Source organism: Mustelus asterias, chromosome 5 (genome assembly GCF_964213995.1).
Source record: "Mustelus asterias chromosome 5, sMusAst1.hap1.1, whole genome shotgun sequence".
Taxonomy (NCBI): domain Eukaryota; kingdom Metazoa; phylum Chordata; class Chondrichthyes; order Carcharhiniformes; family Triakidae; genus Mustelus; species Mustelus asterias.
The window spans coordinates 137,677,557-137,695,947 of NC_135805.1; the positions used below are offsets into that span (position 1 = coordinate 137,677,557).

An 18,391-nucleotide genomic window follows, 5' to 3' on the forward strand; every position below is an offset into this window, starting at 1 on the left:
AGTATCGATGGTTTATTGATGTAACTGTGTGAATGGAGTATCGATGGTTTATTGATGTAACTGTGTGAATGCAGTATCGATGGTTTATTGATGTAACTGTGTGAATGGAGTATCTATTTTTTATTGATGTAACTGTGAATGCAGTATCGATGGTTTATTGATGTAACTGTGTGAATGGAGTATCGATGGTTTATTGATGTAACTGTGAATGTAGTATCGATGGTTTATTGATGTAACTGTGTGAATGGAGTATCGATGGTTTTTTGATGTAATTGTGTGAATGGAGTATTGATGGTTTATTGATGTAACTGTGTGAATGGAGTATCGATGGTTTATTGATGTAACTGTGTGAATGGAGTATCGATGGTTTATTGATGTAACTGTGTGAATGGGGTATCGATAGTTTATTGATGTAACTGCGTGAATGGAGCATCGATGGTTTATTGATGTAACTGTGTGAATGCAGTATCGATGGTTTATTGATGTAACTGTGAATGGAGTATCGATGGTTTATTGATGTAACTGTGTGAATGGTGTTTCGACGGTTTATTGATGTAACTGTGTGAATGGAGTATCGATGGTTTTTGATGTAACTGTGTGAATGGAGTATCGATGGTTTATTGATGTAACTGTGTGAATGGAGTATCGATGGTTTATTGCTGTAACTGTGAATGCAGTATCGATGGTTTATTGATGTAACTGTGTGAATGGAGTATCTATTTTTTATTGATGTAACTGTGAATGCAGTATCGATGGTTTATTGATGTAACTGTGTGAATGGAGTATCGATGGTTTATTGATGTAACTGTGAATGTAGTATCGATGGTTTATTGATGTAACTGTGAATGGAGTATCGATGGTTTATTGATGTAACTGTGTGAATGGAATATCGATGGTTTATTGATGTAACTGTGTGAATGGAGTATCGATGGTTTATTGATGTAACTGTGTGAATGGAATATCGATGGTTTATTGATGTAACTGTGAATGGAGTATCGATGGTTTATTGATGTAATTGTGAATGCAGTATCGATGGTTTATTGATGTAACTGTGTGAATTGAGTATTGATGGTTTATTGATGTAACTGTGTGAATGGGGTATCGATGGTTTATTGATGTAACTGTGTGAATGGAGCATCGATGGTTTATTGATGTAACTGTGTGAATGGAGTATCGATGGTTTATTGATGTAACTGTGTGAATGGAGTATCGATGGTTTATTGATGTAACTGTGAATGGAGCATCGATGGTTTATTGATGTAACTGTGTGAATGGTGTTTCGACGGTTTATTGATGTAACTGTGTGAATGGAGTATCGATGGTTTATTGATGTAACTGTGTGAATGGAGTATCGATGGTTTATTGATGTAACTGTGTGAATGGAGTATCGATGGTTTATTGATGTAACTGTGAATGCAGTATCGATGGTTTATTGATGTAACTGTGTGAATGGAGTATCGATGGTTTATTGATGTAACTGTGAATGTAGTATCGATGGTTTATTGATGTAACTGTGTGAATGGAGTATCGATGGTTTTTTGATGTAATTGTGTGAATGGAGTATCGATGGTTTATTGATGTAACTGTGTGAATGGAGTATCGATGGTTTATTGATGTAACTGTGTGAATGGAGTATCGATGGTTTATTGATGTAACTGTGTGAATGGGGTATCGATAGTTTATTGATGTAACTGTGTGAATGGAGCATCGATGGTTTATTGATGTAACTGTGTGAATGCAGTATCGATGGTTTATTGATGTAACTGTGAATGGAGTATCGATGGTTTATTGATGTAACTGTGTGAATGGTGTTTCGACGGTTTATTGATGTAACTGTGTGAATGGAGTATCGATGGTTTATTGATGTAACTGTGAATGCAGTATCGATGGTTTATTGATGTAACTGTGAATGCAGTATCGATGGTTTATTGATGTAACTGTGTGAATGGAGTATCGATGGTTTATTGATGTAACTGTGAATGCAGTATCGATGGTTTATTGATGTAACTGTGTGAATGGGGTATCGATAGTTTATTGATGTAACTGTGTGAATGGAGTATCGATGGTTTATTGATGTAACTGTGTGAATGGTGTATCGGTGATGCAAGAGGATCACATTATTGATGTAACTGTGTGAATGGAGTATCGATGGTTTGTTGATGTAACTGTGTGAATGGAATATCAATGATTTATTGATGTTACTGTGTGAATGGAATATCGATAGTTTGTTGATGTAACTGTGAATGGAGTATCGATGGTTTATTGATGTAACTGTGAATGGAGTATTGATGGTGTTTTGATGTAACTGTGAATGGTGTACTGATCATATTGATTGTGTTATGATGCAAGTCAATTGCTTTTGCCACATATGGCAGGAGAAATGTTGGATACCAGAGGTAGAAAAGGATAAAAAGGGCTTTGCGAAGGAGTCCAGTACACAATTATACAAGTTCATAGAAGAAAGCAGATGGAAATAGAAAACCCAGAAAAAATAGGTCAGATCAGAACTAGCATCGACCAGTGTTAAAACTGCTCTACATGGTAAAGACCCTGTAAACTATCACAGTTGTGAAGTATTGCTTTCTTACTTAATAAATATGTTTCTTAACACTGAAACAGCAGCTTGACAACTTTTTGTCTCATCACAGGTCGTCTTACATTAACACTGCAATGAAATTCCTGTGAAACTCCCTTAGTCCCCACACCCCAGCGCCTGTTCGGGTTCATTGAGGGAGAATTTAGCACGGCCAATGCGCCTCACCTGCACATCTTTCGGACTGTGAGAGGAAACCAGAGTACCCAGAGGAAACCCACGCAGATGCTGGGAGAACGTGCAGACTCCGCACAGGCAGTGACCCAAGACGGGAATTGAACCCGGATCCCTGGAGCCGTGAAGCAGCAGTGCTAACCATTGTTCCACCATGCCGCCCTGTGCTTGGAGTTGGGATCAAATGTCATATCCAAGGGTAAGTATGCTACCTGCAGTCAATCAGTGAGGATTGCAATTAAGCTACTGAAACGTTATTGGGTTGGAACTGCAGGAAATAGAACATAGAACATTACAGCACAATACAGGCCCTTCGGCCCTCGATGGTGTAATTTAACAGGATTCGAGCTAATGGCCTACTTAACAGCTTATTCAGAAATATATTCAGCAACTCCTGTTTAATTAAAATACTTAAGCGATACCAACCAAAAAATGGATTCTCCTCCACGACCACTTCCAGTTGGGTCACCAGTCTGTATAACAAAGTCCCTCTGTTACGAAACAACATGAATGAAAAGTGGTCAGATGTTTACAGTAAGTAATCCTTAATCTTTTTTGATCGAAATTAAATGAAACTTCAATTCACATCTACATTTTCACCTACTGAATTTACTCCAGACACCTACATTTCATCTTTTCCTTCTTGATTTTAAAACAAGCTATTTTGTGTCCACTCTTATGCATATTTTCTGTTACTCTGTATCTGAGCATCCCAGAGGCAGCTGATTAAATCTTATTTATTTGAAGAAGAAATCCATGTGCACTTGTTAAGAGGTGAGCAAATGGAGGAAGCAGAATGGGTTGAAGATGGTTGTTGGAAACATGAAGAGGAACTTGGGAGTTATCTTTGCTCTCCAGGATGACCTGAATAATGGACAGTTTTGGCAGAGTGGCAAAAGGCTTGGTACACTTGATATGATCAAACCAGATTGGCGATAGCTGAGCTAGTGCACTATTTATGCTCAAGTTTTCACCCATTGTACTTAATGTGGCAAAAACAAAGGTCATATAGAAGGGAACAACCAGGATATAACAAGGCCATTAAAAGAGGGCAAGGCAGTATTTGTGCAAAACCACCACTGTAGAGGTATTGTAGCAAATGGGGAGCTAAAGGTTAAGCAGTTGGAAATTTTGAATAGTTTTAAGCAAGTTGGGGCAAGTGCTTTTTCAGGGTTGATTCAGGGAACAAAATTATATTGAAGGAGGGGTAGTGGGTGTGGGTGTCAAAGGATACAAGGAAGCAATCAAAGATAGTTTGAGAGCAAGCAATGCATACTTAGACCTTCCTGTCCCATGCAGGTTATGGGTATCAAACTCCACCATCAGCTCACCACAATGTGTTTAACTCCAGCTGAAATGCTGTCCCACTTTTGAAAATCTCCTTAAATGTACTTTGCCAGATCTCCTTTGGCTGGCTCTTTTTTTATTTTCCATCTGGCACATTCCATTCTACTGCCGCTCTGGCAGAGTATATTTGAGTGGGGTAATATGTGTCCTGCCAATCTCAGTCATCGCTTCATCACGATGTCTCAGACGCTTCTGACTAGATTTCTGTAGCACTTTTCCACTTGATACACAGGATCTTATGTAGGCAATGCTGTTGAAAGGCTGCAATTTATTTCACACCTGTTCTCTTCCATGTCTCTCCAGCATAGGTTGCAGTTGGTACTACTTATGTTGATGGTGTTGAATGCCCACACTATATGAAGCTGCTGGAAGACGGATGCTGCTTTGTTGATTCTTGTGCAGACGTCAATCTCTTGGGTAGATTATGCAGCCTTACCGCATTCCTGGGATGATGGAGTCCATGGTGTCCGTGCTGGTCTTGATACAGCAGCTGGAGTCTTGGTATAAAGCTTTGAAGATGTTTACATGTTTACGCGACAGGATGTCATACTGTCTTGCAATATATTAGAGTGACTGCCAATGGATGTGATCAAAAGCCTTGGGGATGGCCTTGGCGAGATGTTCGTCTTCAATTACATGTTGAAGGCTCCGGAGGAGATGCCGTAGCTTCTCCGCTCCGGGGAAGTACTGGACGACGAAGGGTACTCTGTCCACCATGTCCCGTGTTTGTCTTCTGAGGAGGTCGGTGTGGTTTTTCGCTGTGGCGCGTCGGAACTGTTGATCGATGAGTCGAGCGCCATATCCTGTTCTTATGAGGGCATCTTTCAGCGTCTGGAGGTGTCTGTTGCGATTCTCCTCATCCGAGAAGATCCTGTGTATTCGGAGGTCTTGTCCGTAGGGGATGGCTTCTTTAACGTGTTTAGGGTGGAAGCTGGAGAAGTGGAGCATCGTTGGATGCTCCTGTTGGAAACCTGTCGGACTTTAACCTGGTGTTGTTAAAACTCTTACTGTGTTCACCCCAGTCCAACGCCGGCATCTCCACATCATGATGAAGGAGTCCATGGTTCCCGTGATTATCTTGACACAGCAGCTTTGAAGATGTTAATATATCATAATAGGATGTCACACTGTCTTGCAATATGCTAGTGTGAATGCCAAAAGATGTCATCGAAAGCCTTCTTGAAGTTGACAGCAAGTTGCTACTGATATTATAGGGCAGAGCCTAGACTGTTTCGAGTATAATGATCTGCCACCCTGGAAACCTGTTTTTTCACAAGTCTACCGTATTTCTCTCCAAACACATACAACTAAAGATTTTAAATGTGACTAAGTGTTCTCCACAGTTCAAATGGATAGGGCATTTGTCACTCGCACCTATGCTTTGTTACATTGTGAGGTTCACATGGTTCAATAACTTTACACACTGAAATCATAATATTGAAATGCCAATACATTGCCTACATCACACATCATAAATCACAAAATAGCAGAGCAAACAATCTCTGAAGACCATTTTCTTTGCCCTTTTCTTTTTAGGGAAACTTGCAGGGTATAATGGTGTTAAAAATGCTTGGAAACTCACCTGTACACTGTGGATGAGACAGTAGTTGTAATACTTGATCTTGCAAAGCTTCAGAAAATTCAAACAGGCTACAAACAAAAAAGACATATTGTATGTAAACCATAACCCCCAAAATTATTTCAGATTAAGTAGGACACAGCACAAGATTATTATTGCTGCTTCAGCATTTTTCTTTTTATTGTGGTTGTTCTTTCATCCAAGCAACTCAGTTATCTGGTTTTCCCTCCCCTCCTTGTTTTCAAAAGCCTCCTCAAAAATCTTCTGTGATCTTGCTTTGTCCAAGCCTGCTTTTCTTGCTTTGTGTTGACCTTTCTTCCTCCCCTCCACTGCGACATGTTCTCCATGTAAGCAGTGCTACAGAAATCTGAGCAGCTAAGTTTTTTTTACTGCATCATTAAGCTTCAAGGGAAACAAGATGTCTTCAAGAACAGCTTTAAACATGATCACTAGTATAAAATTATTTGAGGCAGATTCAATTAAAAAACAAGCAAAAATCTCAAGAGTCTCACTCTCTTACTGGGAGTCAGAATGTTGAGAGTTTAATTCCCACTCCAGAGACTGGAATACAAATTCCAGACTGACACTGCAGCACTGAGGGACAGCTGCACTGTTACTGGTGCCATCTAAGTAGACGTCAAACCCCAGTGCCCTACAAACATACGAATTAAGAGTAAGCCATTCAGCCCCTCGAGGCTGCTCTGCCATTTGATAAGATCTTGACTGATTTGATTGCCACCACCACCACCCTCCCCCCAGCCACCTGTCCCATACGCTTTTGCTCCCTTGTCAGTCAAGAATCTATTTAGCTCTGCCTTAAGAATATTCAATGACCCTGCCTTCACCACACTCACTGGAAAAGGTACTTTCATTGACTCACAACCTATAGAGAAAAAAAAACTCCTATCTTAAATGGGAGACCTTACATTTTTAAACTGTATCCCCTAGTTCCAGTCACTCTCGCAAGGAAAAACAATCTTTCAGTATCCACTGTCAAGTCCCCTCAGGATTTTGTGTGCTTTGATAAAATCACCTCTCACTCTTAAAACCTCCTCTGGATACAGACCCAACCTTTCCTTATTAGATAACCGTCCCATTCCAGCTGTGAATCTTCTTTGAACTGTTTCTCACGTAATTATGTCCCTTCTTAAATATGTAGACTAAAACTGAAAACACTGCTCTAGGTGTGGTGTCATAAACACCGTGTACTACTGTAGAAAAACATCTATTTTATATTCAATTACCCTTGCAATAAACACCAACTTTCCATTTGCTATACCTGCATTTTGTGATTCATGTACCAAGACACCTAGGTCCCTTAGCGTCTCACGTGTTCTGCAATCTTTCTCCATTTAAACATACTGCTTTTTTATTCTTCGTGCCAAAGTGGACAAGTTCATATTTTACCACGTTACACTCCATCTACCAATTGTTCAGCCCTCTTACTTAATCCATCTATATCCTTTGCAGACTCCTTATGCCCTCTTTGCAACTTACTTTCCTACCCTATCTTTGTGTCAGCAGCAAATTTAGGAATCATAGTCAGTCCCATCATCCAATATCATTCATTGATATAGATATATTTATTTATCTATACTCATATTTATCTCTCAACTATCACCAAAACAGATTGTGGGATGAGCTGTTTATAAATTTGCTCCAGGTTTCCTACACCAGAACAGCACACACTTCAAAAAGTATTTCATTGGCTGTAAAGTGCTTTGGGACATCCTGAGTCGTGAAAAGTGCAATAGAAATGCAAAATTTTCTCATTAGACAGTTGAGAAAATATTTCTTCCCCTCCCTGCCTTCACATAACTTTTTTTTGCAGATAGGTGTATGAACCTAACTATAACGAAGAAATGTACACTCAGAACTGCTTTCCTGAGTTACTACTGACCCCTAGGCCTCTCCTCCGTGTACAAATCGATCACCAAGTCACCCAGCGTCGTTTCTAACAGCACCGCCATTTTCTCTTCAGCATTACTCAAAATGGCCGCCAGGTGAATCGCGTCACCTGACGTCGAATCCTAGCTGAACTCGAGCGGTAGAAGGTGTGGCCCAGACCGGCTCCCCACTTCTGCGCCTGCGCTCTCACCTCCGGACCCGGCTTTCGCGCCTGCGCTCCCACCTCCGGACCCGGCTCCCGCGCTTGCGCTCCCACTCACTGACCCTGTTTTTCCCCCCCCCGCCCCGCGCTGGCAGTCACAGACCCGGTCCCCCCGCGCCTGCGCCCCACCTACCGTGCCGCCTCCAGAAGCTTCTAGCGGGCGGTCACTGATCGCGCCGGATCGGCTTACTGGCTCCGCGGCACCGTGTTCGGCCGCAGCAGGTATTTCGTACGTGCCGCGGGGTTAGATTAGCTACATTTTGTTTTATTATATAAAAAAATACTTTCGTGTGTGACCCCGGAAAAGTTAGTCAACCTTGCGCTCTCTCTTCCAACTCCTCCCCCACCCCCCGCCAGCCTCTCACAACTTGTACCTTTTTCTATGCCCTGTAACATTACTGAGTTTTATTTAACTATCTGCACTGCATATTTTTTAATGGGGTGAGAGGGGGAAGGTGGAATTCTCCATTCCTTGCTTTAGGACTGTGGGCACCTGCAGTATTTACTCCAAACAAAAGGCAGGCAGATCAGTTCCCCCATGACAAACTCTGCTTTCTTTGTCACTGACTCAGTCCCTTGCTGGCATCCATTCTAACTTAGCTGTTCCTGATAAGGTGAGGCAGATATACAAAATGCATGAAAACACCTGACAGGGTCTTCAAAGAGAGAGAGAAAAAACGAGAGTTAACATTCCATAAATGCAAATTAAGTTTTAAGTTTATTTATTAGTGTCACAAGTAGGCTTGCATTAATACTGCAATGAAGTTACTGTGAAAATCCCCTAGTCACCACACTCTGGTGCCTGTTCGGGTACATTGAGGGAGAATTTAGCATGGCCAATGCACCTAACCACATCTTTCAGACTGTGGAAGGAAACCGGAGCACCTGGAGGAAACCCACATAGACACGGGAAGCACGTGCAGACTCCACACAGACAATGACCCAATATGGGTCCCTGGCAGCATGAGGCAGCAGTGCTGACCACTGCCAGTGTGCCGCGGATGCTGGAATCTGAAACAAAAGCAGAAAACGCTGGAAAATCCCAGCAGGTCTGATAGCATCTGTGGAGAGAGAACAGAGATAACGTTTGGAGTCTGAATGACCCTCGTCAGAACTGAATCTTCCTGACCTTTCATCAGAAAGTCCAACAGAGCAATAAAGGAAACAGGATGACAAAGGTGTGTGGCTGCCTCGGTAAGAAAGGGAACATCGAATAGTGGGGAGGAAGCAGAAAAAAAAGTATTACAGAAATGAGAGATGAACAAGGCATTGACTGTGTGTGGTAGAGGAAGTGTTATGAAGCGGTCAGTTATTTGTGCAGCAGTGGCTGTTGTTGGAAAGCATGGTTGGTGCAGATAAGTGTTTGCGAATCACAACCTACATGATTCTATATGGGTTTAAGTGGGAGTTCAGGTGTTTCTAATGTGTCGGTGTGGACTCAATGGGCCGAAGGGCCTCTTCTGCACTATGATTCTAGGAGAAAAGGTATATAGGTAGGATTGAAGCAAATGAGAAAACTCAACTCCTTTTCTTGGCCATTTCCCCTTTGCCTTTTATTCCTTGACCTGTCAAGGTGCTTCGAAAGGTTAGTTATGGCACACATCAACACCGGTCACCCAGACTGCCGTTTATCTCACAAACCAGCCTCCTATCCATTGATTCCATCTACACTTTCAACTGTCTCGACAAAGCAGCCAGCATAATTAAGGACCCCATGCACCCTGGACATACTTTCTTCCACCTTCTGTCGGGAAAAGGATACAAGAGTCTGAAAACACGTACCAGCAGGCTCAAGAACAGCTTCTTCCCTGCTGCCGTCAGACTTGAATGGTCCTATCATATATTAAGTTGATCTTTCTCTTCACCCTATTTGTAACTGCCACATTCTATCCGACACCTTATCCTTTCCTTCTCCCCATGTACTCTATGAATGGTATGTTTTGACTGTATAGCGCACAAGAAACAATGCTTTTCACTGTATCCCCCAATATATATGACAATACATCAAATATTTATCCAACTCCACTTTAAATACATGCATGTATGCATACGTGTATCTTTGTTTGTGGAGATTTGGCGGTTTGTGTTTTCAGGCAGTGAGGTGCATTGAGAGCAAAGAGATGGTAAGAAAGTTTAAAACAGTTTTAACGGCGTGAATAGAAGTGTGTAACTGGCATAGACTGACAGAACACCAAAACTGGGGCTGAGGTGCGAAGGAGTTTTAAGATGGTAAGAATAGGGTCTGGGTAAAGAAAGTGTGTGCCAAATGTCCTGGTCTGAATCAGTGTGATGTCCTGGTTCAGAAATGGAACAAACCAAGGAAGGATAGGGTAAAGGTAAATGAATACACTTACAATGGAGTTGGAGGTGTCTTTATAAAATTAGAAAAGTACATAAATTATTCAACATATTCCTGTTGAAGTTCTGATGTTTTGATGGTTGAAAATGATGTGAAGGAAGAAATTTACATATGAGGAAATCAACTGTAGGACATTTGCATAGAACAGCATAATTTGCGTATAGGAACATTAGGCCATTTGGCTCCTTGAGCATGATCTGCCATTCGGTGAGATTATGGCTTATTCAGTGACTATATAATGAAATATAGCATAACTCAATGGTGGTGAAGGTGGTGAAGAAGGCATATGGCATGCTTGCCTTTATAGGACGGGGCATAGAGTATAAAAGTTGGGGTCTGATGTTGCAGATGTATAGAACGTTGGTTCGGCCGCATTTGGAGTACTGCGTCCAGTTCTGGTCGCCACACTACCAGAAGGACGTGGAGGCTTTGGAGAGAGTACAGAGGAGGTTTACCAGGATGTTGCCTGGTATGGAGGGGCTTGGTTATGAGGAGAGATTGGGGAAACTGGGGTTGTTCTCCTTGGAAAGACGGAGGATGAGGGGAGACTTAATAGAGGTGTATAAAATTATGAAAGACATAGATAGGGTGAACGGTGGGAAGCTTTTCCCCGGGTCGGTGGTGACGTTCACGAGGGGTCATAGGTTTAAGGTGAAGGGGGGGAGGTTTAACACAGATATCAGAAGGACATATTTTACACAGAGGGTCGTGGGGGCCTGGAATGTGTTGCCGGGCAAGGTGGTGGAGGCGGACACACTGGGAACGTTTAAGACTTATCTAGACAGCTATATGAACGGAGTGGGAATGGAGGGATACAAAAGAGTGGTCTAGTTTGGACCAGGGAGCGGCGCGGGCTAATTGTTCTTTGTTTCTCGTTTCAAGGCTTCATTCTATGATCATCTTGCTGGTGCCAGTACAGAGCGAGACTGCGGATAGTTGGGAACCTGTCTCGGGGGCAGGGAATTCAGATGGTGTTCGTAAAGCAGAAGTAAAAATGAATAGGGTTGGGAAGCATTTTCTGATCAGGGCCAGTGTGATCTCCTGGACTCGTTTTGATCGCCTCGGGGTCGGAGAGGAATTTCCCAGATTTTTTTTCCCCATATTGGCCCTGGGGTTTTCACTCTGGGTTTTCGCCTCTCCCTGGAGATCACATGGTCTGGAATGGGGGGGTGGGGGTGAGTTAATAGGTTGTGATGAATAAAGCATCGTAGCTGTGAGGGACAGCTCGGTGGATAGGATATTAGGATGTAGATAGGCTGGAAAATTGGGTGGGGATCCTGGATTCAGGATTCAATCCTGGACCGGGGAGCGGCGCGGGCTTGGAGGGCCGAAGGGCCTGTTCCTGTGCTGTATTGTTCTTTGTTCTTTGTTCTTTAGTTCTCAAATACCTTTGGTTGAAGGATCTATTATCCAATGGATTAGTAATCATGAATCCCCCACCATGTAAATTATAAAATTATATATCATTATAAAAGTGTACCATGTGAGGAATGTTTTAGTCAATGTTTTTAAGAAATCCGTATTTATTTTGAACTATCATGTCATTTGTGGGGCTTTGAAGTGTGCAAATTGGCTTTTACATAGTTAAAAGTAGTTTGGTAAAGTGCCCTGGTAAAGAGTATTGAGGACATGTGGAGCACTATATAAATGCAAGTTCTTTCTTCATAATATTGCTAGTAGATTTGCTATGGAAGTAGATGATGTGCTGTTTTACAGGACAATGGATTCTGCTGAGGTGGATCTGTGGTCCTTTAATGCAGCAAAGTAGTAAGTGTGACGTCAGATCACCTGATTATTTGATCAGGAAACTTTACAGTTTACGTCAATCTTGACTTTGTAACTAGTTTTTCCCATCATTCTTTCAAGACTATATGGATTAGTGATAAAGTGTGATGCCTGTCATGCTGATTTACTTATTTTGATATGTACCTAGTGTTACTCAAGGTGAGTCAGGGAATATGCTGTCCAATAAATAGGAGAGTATTACATTGTGCAATGCACAAGCATTATTATGGGGATATCTGCTTTATTTCTGTAACAACTTGGTATTTATAATGTTTTAAGTGTTTTTAAAGCTCATTGAGACATAACCAAAAAAGGCTAGACAGTGCAACATAGATAGTAATTCATGGATTGTGTGGGTGTAGCTGGCATTTATTGCCCATCTTGATTTGCCTTTCTTGAACTGTTGCAGTCCATGTATTAAGAGGGTTCACTTAAAGATTGGTCAAGTGTGGCCATTAATGATTGCGATGGAGGGATTGAGAGAGGGAGTTCAAGACAGACCTGGATGGCAGTTACATAAACTAGACTTGCATTTTCTTGAGTTTAATTGAAGGGTGATTAAATTCATATCTAAAGGATAGATACGGGGAAATTATTTTTTCAGGTAAGGGAACCCAGAGCAAAAGGACACTATCTCTTAATGTTGGTGCTGGGTTATGTCTTCATTTGTGGACATTACGTTAGTGGAAATCAGAAATTCTCTCTCTGAAGAAGTTGTGTCAACTGAAATGTTCAAAACGGAAATTTAAGGATATGGATTAAATGCATCCAATGTGAACTTGATGGGGAAGTGGCAGGGGAGTGGGGTTATTTAAGCTCTCTCTTGGAGCTGGCAAGGACACTGTGGGCTGAATGGCCTCCTTCTGTACTGAAATGACACAAATTGCAGTTCGACAGATCTAATTGCTGTAACCATTCAGCCCATCTCTGTACCATGTCCTTTAGCTTCTACACTCCTTTAGAAATGCATCTTTTATTTTGTATTGCCTTAGTTTGTTCTTCCTACTTCACGCTTTTCTGTATTTGTTTTTATCTTTAATGTATCTGTCTATTTCACGAACCAGTCTGTGTCCTCTTTTAAGTTTATCACTATCCTCCTCGCAGTTCACAATACTTGTACTCATTGATAGCTGGATTTTATTTTCATGGCTATGTACAGCAATGCTTTGTTTGCTGACTTATAGCCTCAGACCCTCCATGGATTGTCACCTTGACATAATGGAGAGGTTTGTGTATTCCAACTCCTTTGAGTGACACCATCAGGAGTTTCTTGCTCCTAGTAGGGCTATCCATGGTGGCAAGGTCTGGAGGAAAATGCTGTCCAAAACAATAGAATAGGTGACAGAAAATTGTGCATGTCAGCAACTGCAAAGCTGAAGGAAGGCTCCGGTGGAAAGCTAGTCCCAATCATTGTAATTCAACACATTACTGAAATCTGACCACCAACCTGTTGCGATCTTGTGGACAATAATGATGCCCAACATTTCCGCATCATACAAAGTCAGGCTTGCAGGCGTCTGCTGGAGTTCGTTCACAAAGTCCTGTGACAAAATAGAATTGACGAGTAGGGAGTGTGAACCTGCAAATCCCTAACCAAGAATCTATGCGTGAGCAACAGATTCATGGATGTCATTGGATACCTGTGTTGGGACGGAGGTTCCTTACAGAATTGTAAAATCAAGTGGAGTGGAAACTGTTAGGTGGCTGAAAAGCATCTCTCCTGCCAGGATCTGTTTTCTCAGCTCTCAATTGGCTAATAAGGCAGGACAAAAAAAATGTTTCAAAGACAGTGAAGTGCAGCAGTATTTACATTGATGGCTGGGGGAAGCTTGCTACGTCATTCAAAATGGTGACAATTTGCCCAGCAGGTTGCATCACGCTTTTGAATCCCAACATCTTAATGATGAGGCAGAGTAGCAGCAGAGAAGGAAAGAAAAGGAAGGAAATCCTGCAATCCGGATCATACTATCTTGTCAAGAATCGGCCTGTTCAGTCACATGAAGACCTTGGCAGAAACTCATGAACCTTAGGAACAGCTAACAACCGTGGTTTCACGATGGAGTTTAGGTCTTTAGGCAGAATTTTATGGGTGCATTTCAAATGAGAATTGGGAAAGTTTATGGTGAACTAAAAACATTTCTTAGTATGCTATTTAGAAGCAGCAGGTAATTGCACGCTCTCGCTCAAGTTCTCTCTCAGCCTCTGCAGACTGCACAACTCACGGCCAAATCCCATAGATCTTCCTACCCTCAACCCTGTCACTACAGGTTAGGTTGATCGGCCAGGTTAAAAATTGCCCCTTAGAGTCCTGGGATGCGTAGGTTAGAGGGATTAGCGGGTAAATATGTGGGGGTAGGGCCTGGGTGAGATTGTGGTCGGTGCAGACTCGATGGGCTGAATGGCCTCCTTCTGCACTGTAGGGTTTCTATGATTTCTATGATTTCATTTCTATGATTTACATTTCTCTTTCTCGTGCATGTTCCAGCCTGACCCTACTCATGCAAGATACCTACTTCCAACCTTATTACTTCTTGGCTGTCATTATTCTGTGTACCTTGATCCTTATCATGGCAATGACATAGAAATTTATATAGAATCAAAGGGACAGGGGCAGACCATTTAGTCCAAACAGTCAATGCGAGCGTTTATGATCACATTAACTTCCTTCTGCCCCACTTCATCTGACCCAATTGGCATACCTTTCTGTTTCTCCCTCTTGTGTTTATTTAGTTTTCCCTTAAAGGCATCTATGCTATTTGCCTTGATTACTCCTCGCGACAGTGAATTACACCTAACTACATGCTGAGTAAAGAGGTTTCTCCTGTTACACATTGTTTATTATGGACTACCTTATATTTATGACAACTTGCGTATAACCAGAAAATAGCATGTGAGACAATCCCATAGCTACAATCGGAAACGTGGGAGAGGTGATAGAGGGAAGAAAAGTCTAACATAATGCAATATAATAAAAACAAAATACTGTGGATGCTGGAAATGTAAGATAAAAACAAAATATTGGACAAACTCAGATCTGGCAGCATCTACGATCTGTGGAGAGAGAAACAGAGTTAATGTTTCAAGTCCATATGACTCTTCAAAGCTATTTTGTACGCAGATAGAAAATGTACAATGAAAAATGTAACAATCGAGAAAAAGAATAAAACCGAGAAGGAGAATGGTAAACTCAGGAAACAGAAACTAAAATAAAATGCATGAGTACAGTGCCTTTCTGCATCAAAACTTTGCAATATTTCACTTCAGTAATTTAGTTTCGAGGACCAATGATCTTTTGTTAGGCCCACAAATAGAAAGTGGTAAATTACCAATTAATCTCTTTTTTGGTGTTAATAATTGAGGGAGGAATGTAAGCCAGGTCACTGAAGTTCTCTATTCTTGCAGTGAGCTCATTACCATCCTCTTAGCTGAATAGAACCTTGGTGTAACTTCGCTTACGAAGAACAATAATGTTACACTCGCTGCTATACTGGTGTATTAATCCAGATTAGGTGCTTAAAAAAAGAGTAACGTTTTCTGTCTGACACAATAGGAGAGCCACTTGTTGTAGTTAAAGTCTAGTGAAGCTATGTTTCGTAAACTATTCTAAATGTACTCTGTATTCCTGTAAAAATTAGTTGTATTTCCTGAAGTTTTAAACACCATGTTTGTTCTTCTAGAATGCATGAGAATGAGTCTTCTGGAGATCAGTGAGAATGTGAAGTTGGGCCGAGAATATGCCTTATTGGGAAATTATGATTCTGCATTAGTGTACTACCAAGGAGTAATTGAACAAATTCAGAAGTACTTGTCTTCTGTTAGAGATCCTTCATACAAGCAGAAATGGAATCAGGTAAGTGCCTCACTCTTTTCAGTCTTGTCTTTTGTACAATGAGATTGATGATGCCTGTGACCTATGCCACATGAAAACATTTCAGGTTCTGTGCTCATATTTGCTATATCTCAGTTGGAAGCTGTGGTATTTGACAGGAACATCGTGAAATCAATTTTATGACAGGTGCTACACATCTCCAGGGGAAAAAAAATGTTTGACTTGCAGATTCTGAGCTGCCCTTCCAGCCATCTTTTGTTGAGTTGAAACTGGCTGGAGGGGGTGGGGCTACTCCCAGAAAATCCAATTTTTGGGAATCAGCAAGTGCTATTAATCATATAACAATGTTTTTATTTTTAAATGAGGTAATCATTACCTGATCAACTTTCAAAACTTAATTTGTTTGGGGGAACTACACTATTCTCTCTCTCATGCACTCTTTCTCACCCCTGCTGTTTCTTCCCTGCACACTCTGCCCCTCTCTCTCTCCTCCACCCTTTTTCCTGCCCCATCCATCCATATTATTCATCTAACCCCACAAACTAAACAGTTGTTAAAGTATTAAGCTATGCCTAAGAAAAATATTTCTGCAGATCATCAAATCGTTTGAAAAACCTGTAGCCCTTTGTAGAATGGTCAACACTTTCAGTCCTACTGATAAGTTATGTATTTCACACTACGTGCAATCATAAATTTTCATCAGTAACTCCCTTTAGCTGATAAAAATAAGATTTTTTTTTTAATGTATGCAGTGATGACGAGCTCTCTCAGCCCTCCGTTGAATTTTGTTAGGAGGCAGTCTTCAGTGATTGGAAAGGCCTTGACCAGTGCGGAAACTGTTGAGGAATGTTCAATGTTGCCGTAGCTAGGTGGGTTGGCTGTGGGATCTGTGATGAGGAAGTGGTTTTCAGTGGTGGCGTGTTGGTGCCATTCCTGCTGCCGTAGGAAGGATATCAACCTCGCCCATCCCCAGGCTTTGGACTGAGAATGCCTCTGAACAAAATATGAATAAAGGTACCCAAACATTAAAGATAACTAAAGATCTTTAAGTTTGTTATCAGGATTATCTTGAAAAATGTCTTTATAATGTTACAATTTTTTCTTTGGATTTTAGAAGTTAATGTTGCTGAAGAAAAGAATGTCTGTTGCTTAGTGCTGTGGTTCCACTGATGCCAAATTCTCGATTTCTGTACTGCCATTTTTTATAAGTTTAGTAAAAAAGAAAGAATTTACTTTGTCCAGTGTTATATTACAATTCTGAAAATACTTCAAAATGTTTAACCTCCAATCAATTACTTTTCAAAGTACAGTTAATCTTCAATAAAACAGCAGTGCTCCACAATCAGCAAATGAGATAAATGACCATGTAAGTCAGTTTTTTGTGGTTGAGCGTGGAATGTTGACCAGGATAACAGGCAGCCCCTGATATATACGTTTAACATAAATCCAAACTCCTTAACTGAATCAGTACCTTCTATTTGCTATGTATCTCAACAGGTGTGGCAAGAGATAACTGAAGAATGTCGGCATGTCAAAGAGATTATGGCAACACTGGATGGCTTTAAACATGACAGTTCTCCCCTACAAGCAGTACGACATGAAGGACCAGCACGTGACTTAGAAGTCTGGTCATTGCCTGTGCCTGTAGAACGCAAGTACGTAATGTCCTATGTGTACTGTGTTCTACAACCTTGCATTGAAGAATCTTTGCATTTTACATTATGTTGGCTGCAAAGTGTTGTTAGAGATTGTGATTAGGCATGTCGAAAGGGCCAAAATCTATCTAGTTCTTCCATCCTGATAGTCACAATGAACAATACTAACAAAATTGTTAAATATAGAGAAATAAGATTTGTACTATATCAAATAAAAATGACAATTCTAGAGCAAATGTAAACATACCTATAAAATTTGCAATTATATGTTAGGAATGCTGCTTAGAACCTTGTCCCACATATGCTTGCCCCTTTCCTTAGAACCCTGGGGGCTTGTGTTGTATTTTATACGGGAAGAAGTCTAACAACACCAAGTTAAAGTCCAACAGGTTTATTTGGTAGCAAAAGCCACTAGCTTTCGGAGCACTCGCTGCTCCTTCGTCAAGTGAGTGGGATTTCAGTTCACAAACAGGGCATATAAAGACGCAAACTCAATTTACAAAATAATGGTTGGAATGTTTTGTAGAAACTTGATGTCTGTGTCGATATGCGCGATCTTCTTGGAGATCCTCTCCACTTGGAGCCGGCAGTTTGCAGTGTGTATTTTATACCCAGAGCTTTAATCTTGAGTTGGATAGACAATCATCACTCCTGTGTTTATAACTACAAATTTGTATTGAGCAAAACATAGATTATGGAAGTTGTAGTCTTCACCTGTCTCCTGTCATTTACAAAACACTTGTATATACCACGGTGACCCATTTTCCATGGCAACCAGACAGAAAACTTCACCACAAATTCCACTGGTATGCACCATTTATAATTATCACTGATTGGTTCTGTCAAAGGTATGATGTGGAATCCGCATTTGCACAGAGTTTTCAACCTCTGAGTGGAGAATTGAGTAGTTTATCCTACAGGGATGCCTTAAACAGGACTTTTGATACCCTGTATCAAAGA

The 18,391-nt window shown here is 41.1% G+C and overlaps 2 protein-coding genes across 6 annotated transcripts in view; one reads left to right on the plus strand and one right to left on the minus strand.

Annotated features, from left to right (window-relative positions):
• Nucleotides 1-7,908, minus strand: part of ppil4 (peptidylprolyl isomerase (cyclophilin)-like 4) — a 53,922-nt gene extending 46,014 nt beyond the window's left edge. For both annotated transcript variants that reach the window (XM_078213339.1, XM_078213338.1), the window contains exons 1-3: nucleotides 7,594-7,908; nucleotides 5,697-5,764; nucleotides 3,194-3,258 (exon numbers count right to left, since the gene is read on the minus strand). In XM_078213339.1, the coding sequence (XP_078069465.1) occupies nucleotides 3,194-3,258; nucleotides 5,697-5,764; nucleotides 7,594-7,663 (203 nt within the window). In that variant the 5' untranslated portion in view covers nucleotides 7,664-7,908. The remainder of the gene's footprint in view (nucleotides 1-3,193; nucleotides 3,259-5,696; nucleotides 5,765-7,593) is intronic.
• Nucleotides 7,909-7,930: 22 nt separating this feature from the next.
• LOC144493810 (katanin p60 ATPase-containing subunit A1-like) overlaps nucleotides 7,931-18,391 on the plus strand; it is a 29,405-nt gene continuing 18,944 nt past the window's right edge. The window contains exons 1-4 of one of the 4 annotated variants that reach the window (XM_078213340.1): nucleotides 7,960-8,025; nucleotides 11,879-11,929; nucleotides 15,625-15,797; nucleotides 17,274-17,431. In XM_078213340.1, the coding sequence (XP_078069466.1) occupies nucleotides 11,917-11,929; nucleotides 15,625-15,797; nucleotides 17,274-17,431 (344 nt within the window). In that variant the 5' untranslated portion in view covers nucleotides 7,960-8,025; nucleotides 11,879-11,916. Of the gene's footprint in view, nucleotides 8,026-8,881; nucleotides 8,982-11,044; nucleotides 11,151-11,878; nucleotides 11,930-15,624; nucleotides 15,798-17,273; nucleotides 17,432-18,391 lie in introns of those variants that run through there. The other 3 variants (XM_078213341.1, XM_078213343.1, XM_078213342.1) reach the window with 3 other exon arrangements.